General features: G+C 30.0%; 3 protein-coding genes and 1 long non-coding RNA gene across 4 annotated transcripts; 3 read left to right on the top strand and 1 right to left on the bottom strand.

Annotated features, from left to right (window-relative positions):
- Nucleotides 1–1,415: 1,415 nt before the first annotated feature.
- Nucleotides 1,416–3,454, bottom strand: LOC108478394 (transcription factor HHO5-like). The gene is made up of 5 exons (XM_017780851.2): nt 2,991–3,454; nt 2,735–2,913; nt 2,290–2,638; nt 2,102–2,178; nt 1,416–2,004 (listed from the first exon to the last, which is right to left on the bottom strand). Exons 1-5 carry the CDS (start codon nt 3,187–3,189, stop codon nt 1,768–1,770), a joined length of 1,041 nt encoding a protein of 346 aa, XP_017636340.1. The 5' UTR covers nt 3,190–3,454; the 3' UTR covers nt 1,416–1,767.
- A 5,925-nt stretch (nt 3,455–9,379) lies between these two features.
- LOC108479242 (serine/threonine-protein kinase SRK2I) lies at nt 9,380–13,067 on the top strand. Its single transcript, XM_017781716.2, is given in 9 exon segments — nt 9,380–9,965; nt 10,244–10,318; nt 10,407–10,508; nt 10,602–10,655; nt 11,129–11,221; nt 11,507–11,599; nt 12,066–12,170; nt 12,259–12,357; nt 12,437–13,067. Coding segments are annotated over 9 exon segments (1,083 nt in total). The 5' UTR covers nt 9,380–9,788; the 3' UTR covers nt 12,722–13,067.
- Nucleotides 11,598–12,036, top strand: LOC128284180 (uncharacterized). The gene is made up of 2 exons (XR_008274530.1): nt 11,598–11,695; nt 11,810–12,036. It is a non-coding gene; the product is annotated as an uncharacterized LOC128284180 (long non-coding RNA).
- Nucleotides 13,068–16,027: 2,960 nt separating the features above from the next.
- Nucleotides 16,028–19,296, top strand: LOC108479241 (L-ascorbate oxidase homolog). Its single transcript, XM_017781714.2, has 9 exons — nt 16,028–16,176; nt 16,275–16,432; nt 16,559–16,668; nt 16,816–17,086; nt 17,195–17,291; nt 17,404–17,749; nt 17,865–18,230; nt 18,306–18,384; nt 18,736–19,296. The coding sequence occupies exons 2-9, from the start codon at nt 16,289–16,291 to the stop codon at nt 18,937–18,939; spliced, it is 1,617 nt and encodes a 538-aa protein (XP_017637203.1). The 5' UTR covers nt 16,028–16,176; nt 16,275–16,288; the 3' UTR covers nt 18,940–19,296.
- Nucleotides 19,297–19,753: the final 457 nt, after the last annotated feature.

Genomic DNA, 19,753 nt, shown 5'->3' with positions numbered 1-19,753 from the left:
CCTACACCTCAAAAACCTACACACTTTGCTCTATAACACCTATAATAGCATCCATATGATTCATAGTAATCCTAATAAATCAATAAACCATTCAAACATACAAATTTTCAACCTTGAATAACTTTTTTTTTCAATTTAATTCCAAATCATTCCAATTCGATTTGCAAAATTAACAAAATGAACCAAGGCACCGACGCTTCCATCAAATTCATCCATAATACATCCAACATATTCCTAACGTACATGCCAAACTAATGCTCAAAATTAAATTCATACTCTTTTCAAGGCTTGATTTCTGATGAGATGAGTTGGAGATGCCCTTCACCTTCTAGATTCAAAATGATCTTTACCCACACATTCGAAAGAAACGTGTTAAGCTCACGAGAGCTTAGTAAGCATATTAAGAATTGAATGATACATTTAAAATTTATTCCTCACACATACATATATATATATAATATTATCACATTAAATTAATTATATGAACATCTTAATATAATTAATTTAACTTAAGTAATAAATTAAATGCAATCCAACTTTTTCTAGTTCCAATTATTTCGACTATAAGGTGCAACCCTATAAGATTTTATATGGTTGGCAATAATATTAACATTTCTCATATTATAAATCATAGACTACAAGAAGTCATCGTGGTTAGACAAATTTTTCCTCCTCACAATAATATTATTGAGTAGTATATTTATTTGTTTACAATATTTAAATTGAAAACAAGTTATGAAACAATCATATTTGTACGGTTCCAAGTCAGCTAATATAAACAAATATATATTTTTCAAATCTGGAAGTAAAATAATAATATAATAGTATTTTATCAAAAAGGATAATCAAATGTAAAATCATTAACTAGACATTGTAAGGAGTTTTAAACGTGATATTTATTATCTTCTCTGATTCTATCGTCTAAGAATAAAAACAAACAACGAGAGAGTTCAGATGTAAAGAACATATGCAGATGCAAAGCTGAAGCCAGTTGATTGGTCCCAATTTATTGATGTCGAAAGGACTGATTTAAGCGGCTGCAATTTGATAAAAGAATAATTACATTTTCCAGATTCCAATTCCAACTTTTAAATTAGATGGGTTAAATTTGATTAATATTAAAAGATGCACTCTAGATTAAATGTACCTTAAAAAGAAGTCTGAAATAAAGATCAAGTTTTGGGTTGAAAGGACTGAATTGGCTAATCGTAAAAGTGAAATAGGAAAAGATGACAAGATTGGACTTGGTATTGCAATGAAGGATTTCAAAGATTTGATGTTTTGTGAAGGCAAATGAAATTACAAAGCACTGATTTTTGCTTTTTGTTGAGAGTGAGAAAAAGAGTAGTGCATGCCACTCTTTTTTCACTATCTGATATCTCATTGCTAAAATATCTATGTTACTGGGCTTTGGATGGTACTGCACAAATCAAATATTATCAATCTATATGAAGTACATGGACTGTAAAAATAGCCGTAATCAGAACCAAAAAAAAAACCTATAAAGGAACTTGTCATTCTCTTCCTATTATCCATCAATAGAATAGCACAAACTGATTCCATATTAGAGCATAAACTAAACCAGTCCATGATATCTGCAAAAATCTCTTTGAATAATCGCCCTCTGTAGTGCCTAAAACAGGATATCGATTTCGAATTGCTCTACTTGTTGACTAAATTATTCTCACTAACTCACTAGAATTATCTTCAATTTTCCCCATGTTTTTTTTTTTTTTTTTTTTTTTTGTAAAAATTGATGGGAATAAGTTATCTTACTATACATTCAATCTCTCCTGGCTTGTGAACTCCACTTCTCCAACTAAGGCCATCTGATTTTTCGTCCTCTTCGCCGTCCATACTGTCACCGCCGGTACTCGACATTCCTTTAGCCAAAGCACTCACGGTGAGGGGACATTGTGGAGAACCAGACTGTGATTTCATGTTCTCACTGCACTGGTTTCGAGTTGAAGAAGGCGGAAGTTTTCGGATGTGGAGTCTATATTTCTGCAAAATAAACCAAAATTCACGCATAAAATAAGTAATCAGAAAAAAGGGTATAAGAGGATAGAAAGGAACCAACTTGACATGCTAAAAGACTAACCTGCAAATGGCTTTTCACTTCATCATTGGTGAGATCATCAACTTGCATCACTTCTTTAATCTGTTTAGGAGTTGCCACTGTGAATCACAAATAAACCAAAAACATGGTGAGACTTAAAAGCTTGGTTCTTTTAATTCAACTAGACAAGCACTGCTTTCAAAGTAAATAAATAACTCCAAAGGTCTAACCTTGAGAACCTCCAAGCTGCTGAAGGGCATCAACAAATAGTCTATGAAGCTCAGGTGACCAGCATCGCCTCTGTTTCCTCGAATTCTGCTGCAGTTTTTGTTGATCTTGTGATTCTGTCTGAAACTTAATTTGGGTTTTTTCTGCGGTTAAGGAAGAACCGGAACCAATTGTGCAGCCGCCATTGTTTCTCAAGATTCCATTACAAGATACTAATTCAAAACTTGGGTTCATAAGACGAATTCCTGAAATATCCTTAAATGGAACAAAAGCCCCTCCCCTGCTTTTATTGTTACAAACTTTAATTGGGTTTTCAGACATATCTTCTTCTTCTTCTTCTCTGCCACTTCTCTGTCAAATTCAAACCCCAGAAAGATTAATATTACCTTTTTTCTTCCCCTAAAAAAATTAAGACTGAAGAAAACCTAGTTAGTTTGGAAATTTTACCAGTTTCAGCTCTGAAACTGTGTTCGGTTTCTTGTTATGATCAACGATGTTGAAATCAGAGTTCCACAGTTGTACTGAACTCAACCAGTTTGTCTTGTCACCGTCATCATTTTCCTTCAATGGCAATCCGTCGTCCGTTTCTTTACACTGCATTTCTTCCACCTTCAATCTCTCAATCCCTAAAACCCCAAGAAAATTAAATTAAATCCCACTAAAATAAGGAAAAAATAAACAAAAAGTAAAAATAAAAAGGTACCATCTTTCAAGAGAAGCATGCAAAGAGGAAGTTCACGTTTAAAGCCATCAATTTTCTTCATCTCATCTTCCAATCTTTTAACATAATCACTAATCTTTGATGATCTTTGGAACCCATCTTTGATTTTCGAAGCTTCTTTGAGAAACTCGGTTATGGTTTTTGGAACAAAAACCGAACTCAAATCCAAGCTCAATTCCATTATGTTTCTCTAACATTACCCAGATAAAAAAAAATGATAGGAGAAAAACAGGTCAGTCATGTTTCTCATGTATATATAGACGTGGGGAGATTCAAGATTCGCTGCCTGCGTCCCGAACGGGTCGTCGCGTATTTTCAATTAGCTTACAATTCTGCGACTCAAGTTAAGTTACTCGGTAAAGAATCATTTTAGATTCCGTACAGACCACGCGGCGAAAGTATGAAGGAAAATATATTTTTCATTTTACTTTTATGGAAATGAAATGCAATAACTGTATCAATTTTGTTCGGTAGGTATGGACTGAACACCGTAGAAAGAGTAGACCATAAATAGTTTGCCAAGCTTGAAGTAGCGGATTTCTCGTTTTGTCAATTTTAAAATCATGTTTAATTGGTTGATCGGTGGATTGAAATAAATATTATTATTAATATAAGAGAGTATAAATTTGAGACGTTGAAGTATATTATTTTTTATTTATAAGTTGAGAAAGAGTTATAAATAATTTTAAATATTGTGTTAAAAATAGCAGATATAATCAAGACTTATAATAAAATTATTAAAAAAATTATATCTATATTTAAAATTATTTATGTTGATTCAATCATTTAAGTTAAACAAATATATTCACAAATATTAAGTGAATATATTTGTAAACATGATGTTATTGAATAATAAAAATAATAAATAAATAAATATTATTTTTATTTAAAATAATCAAATATAAATAATATTAATTATGTTATAAATAAGTAAAATAAACACATTAACAATAATATTATTGATTATATAATAATATAATATTAAACAATTAATTAAACGAGAATTTAAATAAGAAATTTATTATATTTGGTGACTGTGGTAGAGCTCCTTAAAAGGATTATGGGTTAATTGACCTCACAAAAAATGAAATAAAGATTTTACTTTTACATATCTATTTTAATTATATTAATTGACCCAAAAAAAAATAAAATGACCCACCAAAATTTTTGAAAAATAAATGTTTTATAAAATGAATTATTTTGTATAAAAATAAATAATTCTTTTATCTACTAAAACCCCCAAAAGAAATTCTCAATCCTTTTACATATATATTAGGATTGTAGTTTTTACGTGGTAGATTGAGATTTTTACGTAATATTATTTTTAATTTATTTAATGATTTGGGAATATTGATTTTATATAGGATTAATAACATCTTGATTGATTAATAATTTTGGAGGTTGATTAATATAAACTCTTCAATAAATTAATTAAGATTGATTTGTATTTATATAATCTTGTATATTCTTATTTATAATTCTTATTTGGAAATTGTTATATTTTCATGGTATCAAAACCACTCAATTGATTTTTATTATTGTAAAAGGAAATCACTAGTTGTATGTTGACTTTATTAAAATCTTTTTTGTGTTTAGATTTAGATTTATTTATTTTAAATCTTTTAAGAAGACTGGAAAAATATTTTAAAAGAAAGTCTACTAGTGAAGTTAAGGATGGTAAAACTTGAACCACGCATGGATTCCGAACCGATCCGCTCTGAATGGAGCAAGTTTTTTTTGTTTGAAAAGTGGATGCAGAGCGGGATGGGGTAGATTTTTCTTTTGGATAATGGGTATGGAGTGGTTATGGTAATTGTTTGCCTGCTTCACTATATACACTTACCATTTTAGCATTGTATATCTAAATTATTAAGAGGGTAAAAATGTAATAAAAAATCATATATTTTACATTTAAATATTTTTAAAAGAAATATGTTTAAATATCTGCTTGACTTTAAAAGATTGAAAAAAATTAAAGATAAGTAGTAACAATTAAATTGAAGTAGAGTGAGGTGAGATGAAGATGGTTGCATCCAACATCCATGGAGGTGATAGTGGATTTTAAAATTATACAACTATATTAGAGGTGCTCATGAGTCGGGCCAGACTGGACCCAACAAATTTTTTAGACTCATTTGTTAGGCCCAGGCCGACCCACCCGAAAAAATAAGCATAAAATTTTGCCTAACCCTACCGAATAAAAATGCTAAAACTCGAGCTCGGCCTACCCATATTAATTTTTATATAATTTTAAATATATATAGTACATCAAAAATACTAAAAACATTAAAATAAATAATTCTCAACAAATTGAAAATAAATTTTAAAAAACATGTATACTTAAATAACACTAAAATAGATGCAACTTAACAAACAAATATCTCTAAAATAATAACAAAATTAACAATAAAACAAGTATTATACAACATCCATGCAATAACAACAAAATAGTAGTAACATAATAACAAAATGGTAGTAAAATACGGAAAAAATAATAAGAAAATAGCATTATAAAAACAAAAAAATAGTAGGTCTTTTTTGTCCTTTCGTGAATTCAGTCTGGGCTAGGCAAAAAATGCCTTACCCGAGGCCTGACTCATTTTTTAAACGGACTCTTTTTTTTTTTTACCCAAGTTCATTTTTTGGGCCTATATTTTTGCCCAAATCCTCCCACTTTTCGGGCAGCCTGACCCATGAGCAAATCTAGTTATAGTTGTAGAGTGGTAGCAAATTTAGTAATATTCGCTTAAAAAAATAGGCCTAAAATTTTACCCAAGCTCAAATTTGGATAAAAATACTAAGCTGAGCTCGACCTAGTCCAACCATATTAAATTTTTATATAAAACAAATTAAAAATAATACATCAAATACACTAAAATATTAAAATAAATGTTTCCCAATAATTTGAAAATACATTAAAAGAAAGTCTTTATATTTAAATAATACTAAGATAATTGCAACTTAACAAGTAAATATATTTAAAATGGTAATAAAATTAACAATAAAATAATAGTTATATATTATCCAAATAATAATAATAAAATAGTAACAATATAATAATAAAATTACAACAAAATAGTAGCAAAACAACAGTAAAAAATATTTAAGCAGATTTGAATTGAACCGTGCCCAAGCCAAAAAATATTATCGAACTTATTTTATTAAACTTATATTTTTATCTAAACTATTTCATTTTCTGAATAAACTTTTAAATATGAATGAACTAACCCTTTATTGTAAGCATCGGCTAAACGGGGCTTTAACAAAAGCGGAATGGACGAAATTAGTAATCTTATATGATTTCATTTGGGATGAAATAAATTATGGAAATAACATTGTACTCAAAGTTGGCTATAGGTGGAAATTCAGTAATTGATTTCAGTCCCCTCTGTTTGGGAATTAGCACCACAAAAAACAATTTTTTATCACACTGAAATTTAATAGACATTTATTAATTGATAAGGTTTTTGACACAATTTGTATAATTATTTATAGTTTCTTTCCAATTCATAAATAAGACGATAATGTGTTTCAATAAACTTAAACCTATGTTTTTCTACATTGATAACGATATCATATAAATACTAATCGAGTTAAGACTTGATTAACGTTAGTTAATAAAATTAATCCTTAAGTATTAACATATCGACGTTGAATTATTATCATTAGTAATTGTTATGTATGAATTTTAATTGGTCATACAAGTAGTTTTTTTATAAAAATCATTTTTATAATAACATTTTATTACAACATTTAAGTTTGTTGTAAAAATTAATTTTATATATATATTTTTATTTTCTAAAACAACTTTTCATCTAGAAGACGAACAACTATAAAATATACTCTATACTAAATTGGATCTCTACAATAACCTTTTGTTTCAATTTTAGTAAAATCTACATTAAAAATAATAAGTTTTAGTCAAAATATTATTTCAAAAAATTTAAATCTTATATAAAAATATATTAATAATATTTTATCAAATGAAAACAATTTTAAAAATAGTATTATTTTTGTAAATTTTATTATACATGTGATTTTAATCACACTAATTAATAATATTTTAAGAATTAATGATATTTTTACTATATTATAGTTTTTTTAAAAATTGTTCCTTTTAAATTTCAAATATGATTTCAATTCCAAATATTGTTATAAGCGTCTCAAATGTTATTATAAGTGTATAAAAATTTGTAACATAAAAAAATTAACACACAAGTGGAGAGAGGGTTCGTTGTATTTTAGTTTTTCGTTTGTTTGTATGCTTTTATTAGTTTAACTTTACTTTATAGTTGTTTAAACAAATACATCTATAAACATTTAAGATCCTTACTTCATTTATTAACCGGTCATCAACTTAGTTGAATAATGACAAAATACTATTACTTGATAAAATAAAACATATTATTTTGAGGGTGTTTTATCATTTTATATATAGAAAATAGGAAAAATATACTTCAAACATTTGTAATTAAATACTCATTTATTATTTATAATTTTGTTTTTTCATTCATGTAACATAGTTTAATTTTAACTGTATAATATTTCTATTTGTAGAACTCTAAAAGAAAATACTAATTTCAAAATTTTTCCAAACCTTTTTCTCGAAATATTATTTTTCAATAACATTAGTTAAGCTAATATGTAAGAAAAATAACTTTTTACAACAAAGCTTTTGGTTGAGAATTGGGCATTGATTGTAAAATGTTTCTTAAATGATGCATTTATCGGACTTAAAAAATTTGAAAAGAAAAGGAAAAAAGGACAATAATTAATTTGGTGTAATATAAAAATGTTGGGGGAGATAAGGATGAACGCCATTTGTTGGTGATGTGGGTAATTGGTTTTCATTGGTCGGTTGAAACTAGATATGAAGAAGATGCTCCTAGATTTTATGCAAAACGACAACATTTTCTGACCATCAATTGTGTGTTTTATTATTTGCATTATCGAGTTTGTAAAGGAATTTTGGATTTTGTGTTTTGGGTCACCATCCAAAATTTCCTTTTTAGATTTGTTTTTTGTTTGATTCATGGACCAGAATATATATTTTTCTATTTCTTTCGATTCATCACCCATATTTACTAGACTACCTAGTACAACTTATCGTGAGGTCGTCTGTACAGTTTCGAAGATTTATCTAAAAAAGTAGAAAGTTTTAAATAAAACTATAAACTTAAAAATAAACTTTTTAAATGAATTGAACTTTGGGTATAATATTTAAGTCCGAGCTCGATTCAAATCAACTTAAACATTATTTTTATTGTTATTTTGTTATTATATTATTAATATTGTGTTATTATTATTTAGATATTGTATAAATTTTATTTTGTAATTATTTAGATATTATATAATATTTATTTTATTATTTTATTATTAATGTTGAAAAATATTTATTTTAATATTTTTAATGTATTTAATGTATTATATTTCTTAAATTTAATTTTATAAAAAATTAATATGAATGGATCTATTTAAACTCGAATTTAACAATTTTAATCTAGACTGAACTTAAATAAAATTTTAAGTTTACTTTTCATATTAGACCGAATCCAATATCTAAAAATTTATATAGCTTCAGCCAAATCCATAATCAAACCTACTGTGTAGCTTAGCACCAATATAAATTGTCCCTAAATTAATTAGGGTGGATAAAAGAACTTGAGTGATGATTAAAAAAAATCAAATCACAAGTTCAGAACCCAATTTGGTAAATGAACCATTGTAATTATGATGTTTATTTTCAACTATAAAACTGTCTTTATAAAGCAACCTATTGCTAAAATAGATTCTCATTTCTATCAAACTATACTTTAATTCTCAATAAGAAAGCTCCAAAATGTTTTATTCTAATACATCGCTTCCGTCTTTTAACGTTTCTTTAACGTTCGATTGTTGGACTTTTCCAATGTCTAGTCAATCAACGGTGCAGATTATCCTAGTTCTTATTCCTTGCAAGCACTGCAGGAAATCTATTCTTTTGGTATGCTAATTTCCTTTTTGTATAGAAATAATAATAATAATAATTAATGCTTGTAACTTGAAAGTCTGGAACTTTATACTTTGTTCCGAAGTCTTTGTCACAAATGGTCAATCTCTACCACTTGAATTTACTATAACGTCCTTTCAAGGTAATTATAGCGTGCGACCCAACACACTCATTATTAATATAATTAATTACTAGTTTTTAAAGCTTATTTATTTATGAGGATTTTTTTAAGGGATATTTATTATATTAAATTTATATTTAAGAAAGTCCTAACATGTTATCGCATCATGCTATTTTAACAAATGACTGAACCCTAAAACCGTCAGATCAGTTCAACATGTAAAAGACATGGTGGTATCGAATAAATCCTCCCATCATAACCAGATCACGTGACTTGGGGATATTTAAGTCATTCGAATTTCCGAGTCCTAATTAAAAAAAGAACGTAGCCAAATAAAGGAGCCAATTTCATTGGTTGATCCGCGGAGCAACCACCTTAAAACGACGCCGCATTTTCTCTCCTCCTCCTTCCTCCAATCACATAATTTCTTGGAATTATCACTTCCTCTTCCCCAAAAAGTCATCCTCTTCACTGTGGCACTGGCAGAACACTCAATTAAACGCCGTCCTAATGAAAAAACGCTTTCTTTTTTATTAACCGACTTGTTTAACTCAGTGGTCTCTATCTACAAAACCGAGTCAAGTGGTGCGGTTTGATATCGGTGATGCTTCGTGAGTTTGTTTTCTTTTTCAAGTGATAAGATTCAAGAAACTTAAAAAAAGAGAGAAAAATGGATCGGGCAGACATGATGGTAGGGCCGGGTATGGATATGCCGATCATGCACGACAGTGATCGTTACGATTTCGTTAAAGATATCGGGTCGGGTAATTTCGGAGTCGCCCGGCTTATGAGGGATAAGATTACCAGAGAGCTCGTTGCTGTTAAGTACATCGAGAGAGGCGATAAGGTCAGTTAGTTTTCTTTTTTTATTTCCAAATTCGTCAACTGTAACTTTCCTTTTTCTAAAATTTTATTTGCTTCTGGTCTATTTATGGAAATAAAATTCTGTTGGAATAGTTGCAGTAGTTATAGAATAAGTTTTCCTTCTGTTTATGAAATTTCATTTCAACTACGTAACTAACCCTTTTTTTTTAATTTAATTTTAGCTTTATATTGAATGTATTATTTATCATTTTTAATGAAAGTATTGTATAATTAAAAATAAATATCTGTTGGGTTTTACAGATAGATGAAAATGTTCGAAGAGAGATTATTAATCATAGATCATTGAGGCATCCTAATATTGTTAGATTTAAAGAGGTAAAGGTTAATTACTTAATTTTAATTAAAAATTAAAGTATTTTCGGTGTTTTAATTAAGTAATAATTATGGAAGATGTTCATTTTAGGTTATTTTAACACCTACTCATCTTGCCATCGTAATGGAATATGCATCGGGAGGTGAGCTTTTCGAGAGAATTTGTGCTGCTGGTCGATTCAACGAGGATGAGGTTTCATTTTATTTTACGTTCATTTTAAAGTCCATTATTATTATTATTATTATTATTATTCTTTTGTTTCTACATTCATTTGTTTTGGTACAGGCTCGCTTCTTCTTCCAACAACTTTTATCCGGTGTTAGTTATTGTCATGCAATGGTAGTTTTAGTTTATCCATTTCCTTATTTCTGAATTCCATTTTTTTTCATGTGCAAGTGTCGGATGTGGATACCAGTTTGGGAGTATGTGTTCCTATGAGTGTCATGTCCCATACTCTTGTCCGAATATGATGTTGCTCAAGCTCTTCCATTCCTCCCCCTAAAAATATTCATAATCGGACATTTTCGAATACGAGTATGGGATTATTATTCTATACACTAGTAATGGAGTTTCCTAACTCCACAAGCAAGGCAAAATAGATGTTGTATCTGTTGTTCTTTTTAATTTAGTTTAAGGATATGTTCAACTTTTTTACTCTGCAAGCAGAGTTAAAAAGCAGGGATGGGATAGTAATCTTATAAGAAAACACATATCCATATCCGACACACACTTGAATCTATGTAACATTGGTGTTACATATAATACAATAAAATTAGTTTGCTCATTGATATGATTTCTTTCTCTTAATGAAGCAAGTATGCCACCGTGATTTGAAGTTGGAAAACACTTTGTTGGATGGAAGTCCAGCTCCTCGGCTTAAGATATGCGATTTTGGGTATTCAAAGGTATAGTTTGTTTGAATCCTCTGTTGTTTCTCTTATCATTCGATGAGGTTAATGGTTCTACGTTGTAAAATGTGAAACGTTCATGTTCTTTGGTGAGGTTTTACTTAATCTATATTGAATTATGATAATTGTTCTTTGTTTAAAAGATCTTGTCGTCGTTTGCTTACCTTGGAAGAACTAGCTTCTTTTTACTTTTGTACATTTCGGGTGAAATAGCATTTGATTTTATCAGTTACGTAAGATCGGTATTATACTTATCTGTTTGTTTGTGATTGTTTTTCTCAGTCTTCAGTTCTTCATTCGCAACCGAAGTCCACTGTTGGAACTCCTGCATACATTGCCCCCGAGGTACTCCAAAGGCAAGAATACGATGGCAAGGTATAATCATGAGCTAGTTCAAATCAGTTTTGGTTTCCAGTTTACAATCCACATGCAAATTCCTGGTTAAGACGTAAAGAGCTAGATGTTATATGGGTTAGTCACCGTGTTCTAGTTATATATTTGAGTGAAATGACATCAAATTGATGGCTTTTGCCCCTTAGTTGATTTAAAACTTCGGTTTAGTATTCATAGTATGTGAACTGACAGTTGCTGCAGTCCTCCAATGAAGAAGGCCTGGAATGGTATGTCGTTGCTTCGCATATGTGTAATGCGAGGATTTGTTGAATGGATCTGCTTTAGTCTTGTGGCTGGTTCTTATCAGTCAAGTGTTGATGGCTAGACTGGGTTTGATATTCAAATGCACACGAAAGAACATCAAGCGAGTCATACGTCCCTGCAAGTTGATGTTAGAATATGAAAATTAGTAAAGAAATGAGTTGATGATATTGTGTTGTGATATCAGATTGCAGATGTATGGTCATGCGGGGTTACCTTGTATGTAATGCTGGTCGGGGCATATCCTTTCGAGGATCCTGATGAGCCAAAAGACTTTCGGAAGACGATACAAGTATATCACTGGATATTGTTATTGCATTAGTCTCATTTCTTCCCTCAAAAAAGATCTATTCTCTCATGTCTCTCATTGATTCATACAGAGAATTCTCAGTGTCCAGTACTCCATTCCAGATTTTGTCCAAATATCTCCCGAATGTCGACATCTGATTTCAAGGATTTTTGTTGCTGATCCTACAGCTGTGAGTATTTTCTGCAGAGAATTCCCAGGTAACCTTTGGCAACTACCGTGATTCTGAAGTGGACTATTTTGTTTAACAGAGGATTACGATTCCGGAAATCAGAAATCACGAGTGATTCTTGAAGAATCTACCTGCTGATCTGATGGATGAAAACACAATGGATAACCACTTTGAGGAGCCTGATCAACCTATGCAGAGCATGGATACGATCAGGCAGATAATTGCCGAGGCCACCATTCCAGCAGCGGGTGCCCGTGACCTAAGTCACATGTCAGACATCCTTGATGATGAAGACATGGATGACCTTGATTCTGAATCCGAGCTCGACATTGACAGCAGCGGGGAGATAATCTATGCAATGTAATGGGAAGAAAACAGTTTGGGTCATCATATTGGGAGGTGATAAAGACATGGCTGCAGAGAATGTATTCCCGAGTGCCTGGTATCAGAGATTAAAACTATAATATGGAAGTCCACGACGCTAGTTTCGATTTGAGTCTGTTATGCGAGTCGGTCGAATGAATCGATATTTAATACTAGTTTAGAAGGGAGGATGATTAGAAGAAGATTCTCATGATCTCTGTCCCACTTTCACGGCTCAGTCTGTTCATCTGTATTTTGGCATTGATGGTTTAGGTTTCTTTAGCAGTTTTTCTTTGTTCCTTTTGACAAAATTTCATAAAAAAATGGGGTTGGAGCTGGAATTAAAAGCCATGCATGCAGCTGACTTTCCACATATACTCAATAATTAAGCTTAACATATAAATTAGCTCCAACATTGTATCTTCATATATAAAAAAATGCTAAATTACTTAGTTCGGTGCCCTTTTTTTTTTAATTTCAACTTTGATCATTAAATTTTTAACGGCAGTTAATTGTACAAGTTATATCATGTTACTTATTTTGGTCACTTAATTTTTAGGTTATTTTATTTTAATCACTTCCAAATATTTTTTTTTAAAGTATTGAATGGGGTAAAAAATTAAAGCTCAAAGTGAATAAATGATAGAAATTAAAATAATGCATTAAAATTTGTTAAATTGTATTTATTTATCAATTTGCTGATTTTCTTTTATAATATTGAAATTTTAAATTCAAAATATAAAAATAAATAAATAAATTATTTATCTTTGGATAATGTTAACCAATTTGTTAACGATAGTATTGAAATTAATTAAATTATTCTCTTTCTAAATTTTAAAATTTTATTTTATGTTTTTGTATTATATTCTTAACAAAATAAACTTGATAACTCGTATTTAATAATTATTAGCAAACTTAAATTTTTTTGATTATTTATTCTCCAAACTTCAAAACTAAGCTAAAAGTAAAGAAAAGTCATTGCGTTAATTAAATTAATTGCTTGTTCTTTATTTAAGTAAATAAGTGATAAAACCTTATGGATTTAATTTGGCATGGAATATAAAATTAATTAATTTTAACTAGTTGGAAGAAATTTTCTTTGCTTTTAGCTTAACATGAAAGAAATAAGATCATATAATAAAAAAATGTGTTTCATGTATATATTAAATATGAGTTATTTGAGTTGATTTTAATTTGGAAATATAAAATAAAATTTTAAGATTTAAAAGGAGACTAGATTAATTAATTTTAATATTATATTAATAAATCGATTGACACCATTAAGAGATAAAAATTATCAATAACTTATTTAATTGATTTTGATGTTTTAAATTTTAAATTCTCAATATTAAAAAAAGAAGTTTAGAACTTTCGATAAGAGGATAAACAAACACTAGTTTCTATCATTTTCACTTTAATTCTTAATTTTTTATTCTAATCAATATTATAAAAAAAAAAAGAAATAATTTTTGAGTGACCAAAATAAAAGCAACCTAGAAGTTGAGTGATCAAAATAAAAGTGTGAATATGAGGCAACATGTACAAGTTAATTACCATTAGAAATTTAAATATTAGATAACTAAAATGAAAATGTCCCAAAAACTGAGTAACCAACAATGCAATTTACCCTAACAATAGGAAATCATAAATAGAAACTTCAATTGTAATTGTTTAACAGATTAGATGAAGTGAAACATAGTGGAGAATCCAAGTGGAAATTCCAGTGCATTGCAGGAGCGGTGCGTCGGTGGAAATTCCAGCGGTTCCCACCTCCTTTGGATTGCTCGGCTCCCAATGCCCAAACAACTATTGACACTCCCAAATAATTCATTGTGGACAGCAAATAAATTTTAACACAAAGTTGGGTTTAAATAATTAATAATGATTAATTTATAATAGACACCGATAAAAAAAATATGGATTGCAGACAAAAGTGGCCGCCCCAGTTATTGTCTCTGTGATTTTGTCCATCCTATATATTTGGATAAAATTAGAAAAAGAAGCTTTAAAAATTTAATCTTTTGAATATTAATTTTTAAATACAAGTGGTGGGTCCAAAGCTATGAAATAGGAGACCAATGTTTTTATTTTTGGATATCCTTCCATGTGAGGTTTGATGTATTTGATTCATAAAACTAACCATTATTTTATTTTCCTAATATTTTAATAAAGGCAAAAAAGGTTAGGTTAGAAAGATTCCAACATGAACTCTCTTTTTTTATACTAATTAATTAAAGCAGCTTTCTATTTTCATTAAAAACTCTGCTAATCGAAGGAAGTTGTTCGGAATACCATTTTCCAGGAAATGGGAAGAAAAACAAAGTACAAAGTCATAAAACACCCAAGCTGCAGTCTTTTTTCCTAAACACCTGCAACCTTTTACATTCACTTATATTATTTTGGCCGAAAACAACTGTTTTTATGATCATGTTTTTAATATATTAATAATTGCATTTTTCTCTAATAAACTTCCTATAAAATCTTTTAACCAGAGGCCAATTGCGCTCAGAAATTTGTAATTTTGTGATTTTTTTTCTTGAAATTTTAAGAAAACTTTAATTAGGCCTTCCCAAAATATTTGAAATTTTTTCTGTTGTCTTTGAAGGTTTTTTTTTTTAAAATAGAAAATCTTAATTAAATCCTCAAACTTTTAAAATTTCTCATCATACATGTTTTGAAAATCTTAATTAAATTCACTTAAAATATTTAAAATTCTCATTAATCTTACAAGAATTTTAAAATTTTAATTAGATCCCAATTCTTTTAAAAAATTCTCATTGAACTTTTACAATTTTTGAAAATTGTATTAGCCCCAAAACTTAGTTTTAAGATCCAGATTTTAACCAATATTCTTGGATCCAAATCAAATCGGTTGAATTAGAAATTGGTTAATATATTAGTCTATACAATTGACTTTCAATTGAACCAATAACAATCAATAAAAAAAATTAAAACTAGAACAAAAATCGACCATTAAACTAATTTATAATTTTTTAAAATATTTTTTATAATTTTTAATTATTTAGGTAATTATTATTCAAATCATCCGCTCAATTTTAAAAATTGTTTTAACTTCAAAAATAAAAATTTTGTCACTAATATATCTAATTATTATCATTTAATAATTTTATATATATCTGAAACATTTATATTTTCAAATTATAGTGGTTTTTTTAATACATTTATCATGACATTATCTTTTAATTTTTAAATCATGTTTATAGAATCCAAGCTCATTTTGTTTGTAAAAAAGAAAAAAGCCAAAAGTGAAAATAAACATAAGCTGGAAGCAATTATCATAACGCGGAAACGCGTTGCGCCGATTATTAGTTTAAATGCAACCTTACAACTTGCTTTAAAAAGGCCACTCTACTTCCACCAAGATCTAGTGTAGACATATTTTTCCCTGTTTTGTTCTTAAAACAGTTCACTTTCCAGGGAGTTTCAAACCAGCAGGTGAGTTTCTGTTTCAGCCAATAATGGTGATTGTTTTCTGATAAACCCATTTCCGCCAGGCTTTTGTTTTTAATAATGTTTGATTGGTTGGCTTTCAGGTATAAGAGGGAAAATGGTGAAATCCTTCATTCCCCATTTGGTTTTTGGTGTTTTGGCTGTTTTGGGTGTGTCTTTGGTGAATGCTGAAGACCCTTACTTGTATTTCACCTGGACTGTTACTTATGGTACTCGTTCTATTCTTGGAGTTCCCCAGCAGGTTACTCTGATCTCTTAACTGTCGAATTCTGAAATTGTGTTTTGGATTGTTGAAAGTAATGTGCTTTTTTATGTGTATGTTTCTGAGAAAAAAAAAGTTTTGATTTTTTTTTTTTTTGTTGTGAAGGTTATCCTTATCAATGGGCAGTTCCCTGGACCAAAACTTGATGTAGTGACTAATAACAACATTATCTTGAATCTCATTAACAAGCTTGACCAGCCTTTCTTGATGACATGGTATACATTGGTTCTTCTCATTTTACACTTTGTTCTTTGCAAATGAATATGGGAAATGATGGGAAAAATCAAGATTTATCTTTTTCTTTAACATTTGGCCTTGTTTTTCCTTTCTGATTAATGAGGGGTTTACTTTAATCACAACAGGAATGGCATCAAACAAAGGAAGAATTCATGGCAGGATGGAGTGTTGGGAACCAATTGCCCCATCCCTCCAAACTCAAACTATACTTACAAATTCCAGGCCAAGGATCAGATTGGATCCTACACATATTTCCCATCAACACTAATGCATAGAGCTGCTGGTGGATTTGGAGCTCTCAATATAATCCATAGAAGTGTGATCCCAATCCCTTACGCAAACCCTGATGGAGATTTCACTTTACTTGTTGGTGACTGGTTCAAGGCCAACCATAAGGTTAGTCATCACAGTTATGTTATATGAGTAGGGATTTGTCTACATTGATCTATAGATTCCTGCCATGTATATAATTCACTCATCATATATTGTTTTTCTCTTTTGCAGACATTGCAGCAATCTTTAGACTCAGGCAAGTCTATGCCCTTCCCTGATGGAGTCCTCATAAATGGCCAAACACAAGCTACCTTCACCGGAGATCAAGGTCATCATTAACTTTAGTTCATGCTGTCTTATTATTGTTTTATTGCCAATCGAGTTTTGTCGCTTAATTCATAGCATATTATTAATTCGTGCAACAAATTTTGGTGTTTCAGGCAAAACTTACATGTTCAGGATCTCAAATGTTGGATTATCCACTTCCCTCAATTTTAGGATCCAGGGTCATAAGATGAAGCTAGTCGAGGTTGAAGGATCTCACGTAATTCAGAACTTATATGACTCTCTTGATGTACATGTTGGTCAATCCATAACCATCTTAGTAACCTTGGACCAGCCACCAAAGAACTACTACATTGTTGCATCCACACGATTTACTAAGACTGTTCTCACCGCAACTGCAGTGTTGCATTACGCCAACTCTAACGCTCCAGTTTCTGGACCGGTTCCAGCTGCTCCTGCAAATGGATTTGATTGGTCAATGGAGCAGGCGAGAACATATAGGTACTAGTCATTTGAGATCATATAAAATTTTTGATTGATGCACAACTGGTTGCTCGAAATCTATTTAGAGTGAAAAACAATATTATATAATTCTTTTTCCTTTATTTACTTGAAGGTGGAATTTAACATCAAATGCAGCAAGGCCTAATCCTCAGGGTTCATTCCATTACGGGACGATAACACCAACTAAGACTATTGTGTTGGCTAACTCAGCACCTTTAATAAATGGAAAGTTGCGTTATGCAGTGAATGGTGTCTCCTATATAAATCCCGATACCCCTTTGAAGCTTGCTGATTATTTTAACATCCCCGGAGTTTTTAGCACGAATTCCCTCAGTGAACTTCCTTCAGGTCGTGCTGCAACGCTAGCTACGTCTGTTATGGCAACATCTCTCCATGATTTCATCGAAGTTGTCTTTCAGAACAATGAAAACACCATGCAAGCTTGGCATCTTGATGGTTACGATTTTTGGGTCGTTGGGTGAGTTTCATTTGTTTGTACAATTGTTTCCTTTGCTGGACAAGGTACTAATCATTATTATTACAATATACACAGGTTTGGCTCGGGGCAATGGACACCTGACAAGAGAAAGAGCTACAATCTAGTCGATGCTCTTACTAGACACACTACTCAGGTAAACCCACATTAAGGATCAAAATACAAATCATTTCCCTTTCATCGTTCATCGCAACGAGGTCATGCCTTTATGTTGAATATAATTACTCTCTTTGATCTGTTGTCATGTTCTCTAGGAGCCATGGTTTTCATGTTTTCAGTTTCAGTTTCTCGAAAACTGAATTGATGCTTCCCCTTTAGCTCTCATTAGCATTGTAGCAATTCACCAAAAATTTCATCAATCTCCATTTAATTGTAATGTTTGAAAGATAGTATTTTACCTATTTCAGTCCATACTTTTACGTCATCTTTATGCATATATAATATTTTCCTTTTCCGGTTGCCAACGGTTTTTATTCTTTTCTGACAGGTGTATCCGAATTCTTGGACCGCCATATTGGTCTCCTTGGACAACCAAGGTATGTGGAATGTGCGATCTACGTTATGGGACAGGCAATATCTCGGACAACAATTCTACCTCAGAGTCTGGAATCCGGTTCGCAGCCTTGCTAACGAATACGACATTCCCTCTAATGTCCTACTCTGCGGCCAAGCCGTCGGGCGTCACCCGTAGTTCGATTAAACCATTGAAAACCAATTTTTTCTAGGGTCATGAGAGTTTGACTGGCGGAGAAAAATAGATGATAGAAAAGAGAAAGGATCGAAATCATTGTTCTTTCATTTGTGTATCTTTAGAAGCATTAGATAAATTATGCATTCATTGGATATTTGGATTACTATATTAGCTCCAAGAGCCTGAATTATATGTAACGAAAAGAACAGAGGCTTTATAAATTTTAAACCATACAAAGATTTAGCATTTGGGTATACACATTTACTTTTAGATGCCCAAGCAAATCATGAATGGGATGATGTTTCATTTTTTTAGCTTAATATTTTTATTTAACTAATTTCACCATTTTTGTTTAAATTTGAATTTCAGGTTTAATATTTATTTTTCCAAATACTCTTTAAAAAAAAAAAAAACTTCTGGGTGAACTATTCAATTCATCACTTAACTTTTAGGGTTTTTTTCGTTTTAGCCATCCAAAGTGAAACCTTTGGAACTTTGTTTATCAATTTTTAAAAGTTTTATTTTAATTTAATTGTCCAATCGTTAAATTTTTATTAGTGATTAATTAACTCATATAACTAATATTTATTAATTGTTTATGGAACTTTTTTTATTATAATTTTGAGTCTTTCATACTAAATTAGAAGTAAAAAAATTTATAAACTAAATTAATTAAATTTTCTTTACTTTTAGCTTAATATGGAATATTTAAGATTATATAATCAAAAGAAATTTATGTTTCTTTAATTAAATATTAATTATTTAAGTTAATTTTATTAAAAATAATCTGAAAATGTAAAATAAAAATTTTATT

This window comes from Gossypium arboreum, chromosome 11 (assembly GCF_025698485.1).
Source record: "Gossypium arboreum isolate Shixiya-1 chromosome 11, ASM2569848v2, whole genome shotgun sequence".
In the NCBI taxonomy this organism is placed as follows: Eukaryota; Viridiplantae; Streptophyta; class Magnoliopsida; order Malvales; family Malvaceae; genus Gossypium; species Gossypium arboreum.
The sequence above is the reverse complement of the archived record's forward strand: the minus strand, read 5'-3'. Positions and strand labels throughout refer to the sequence as shown.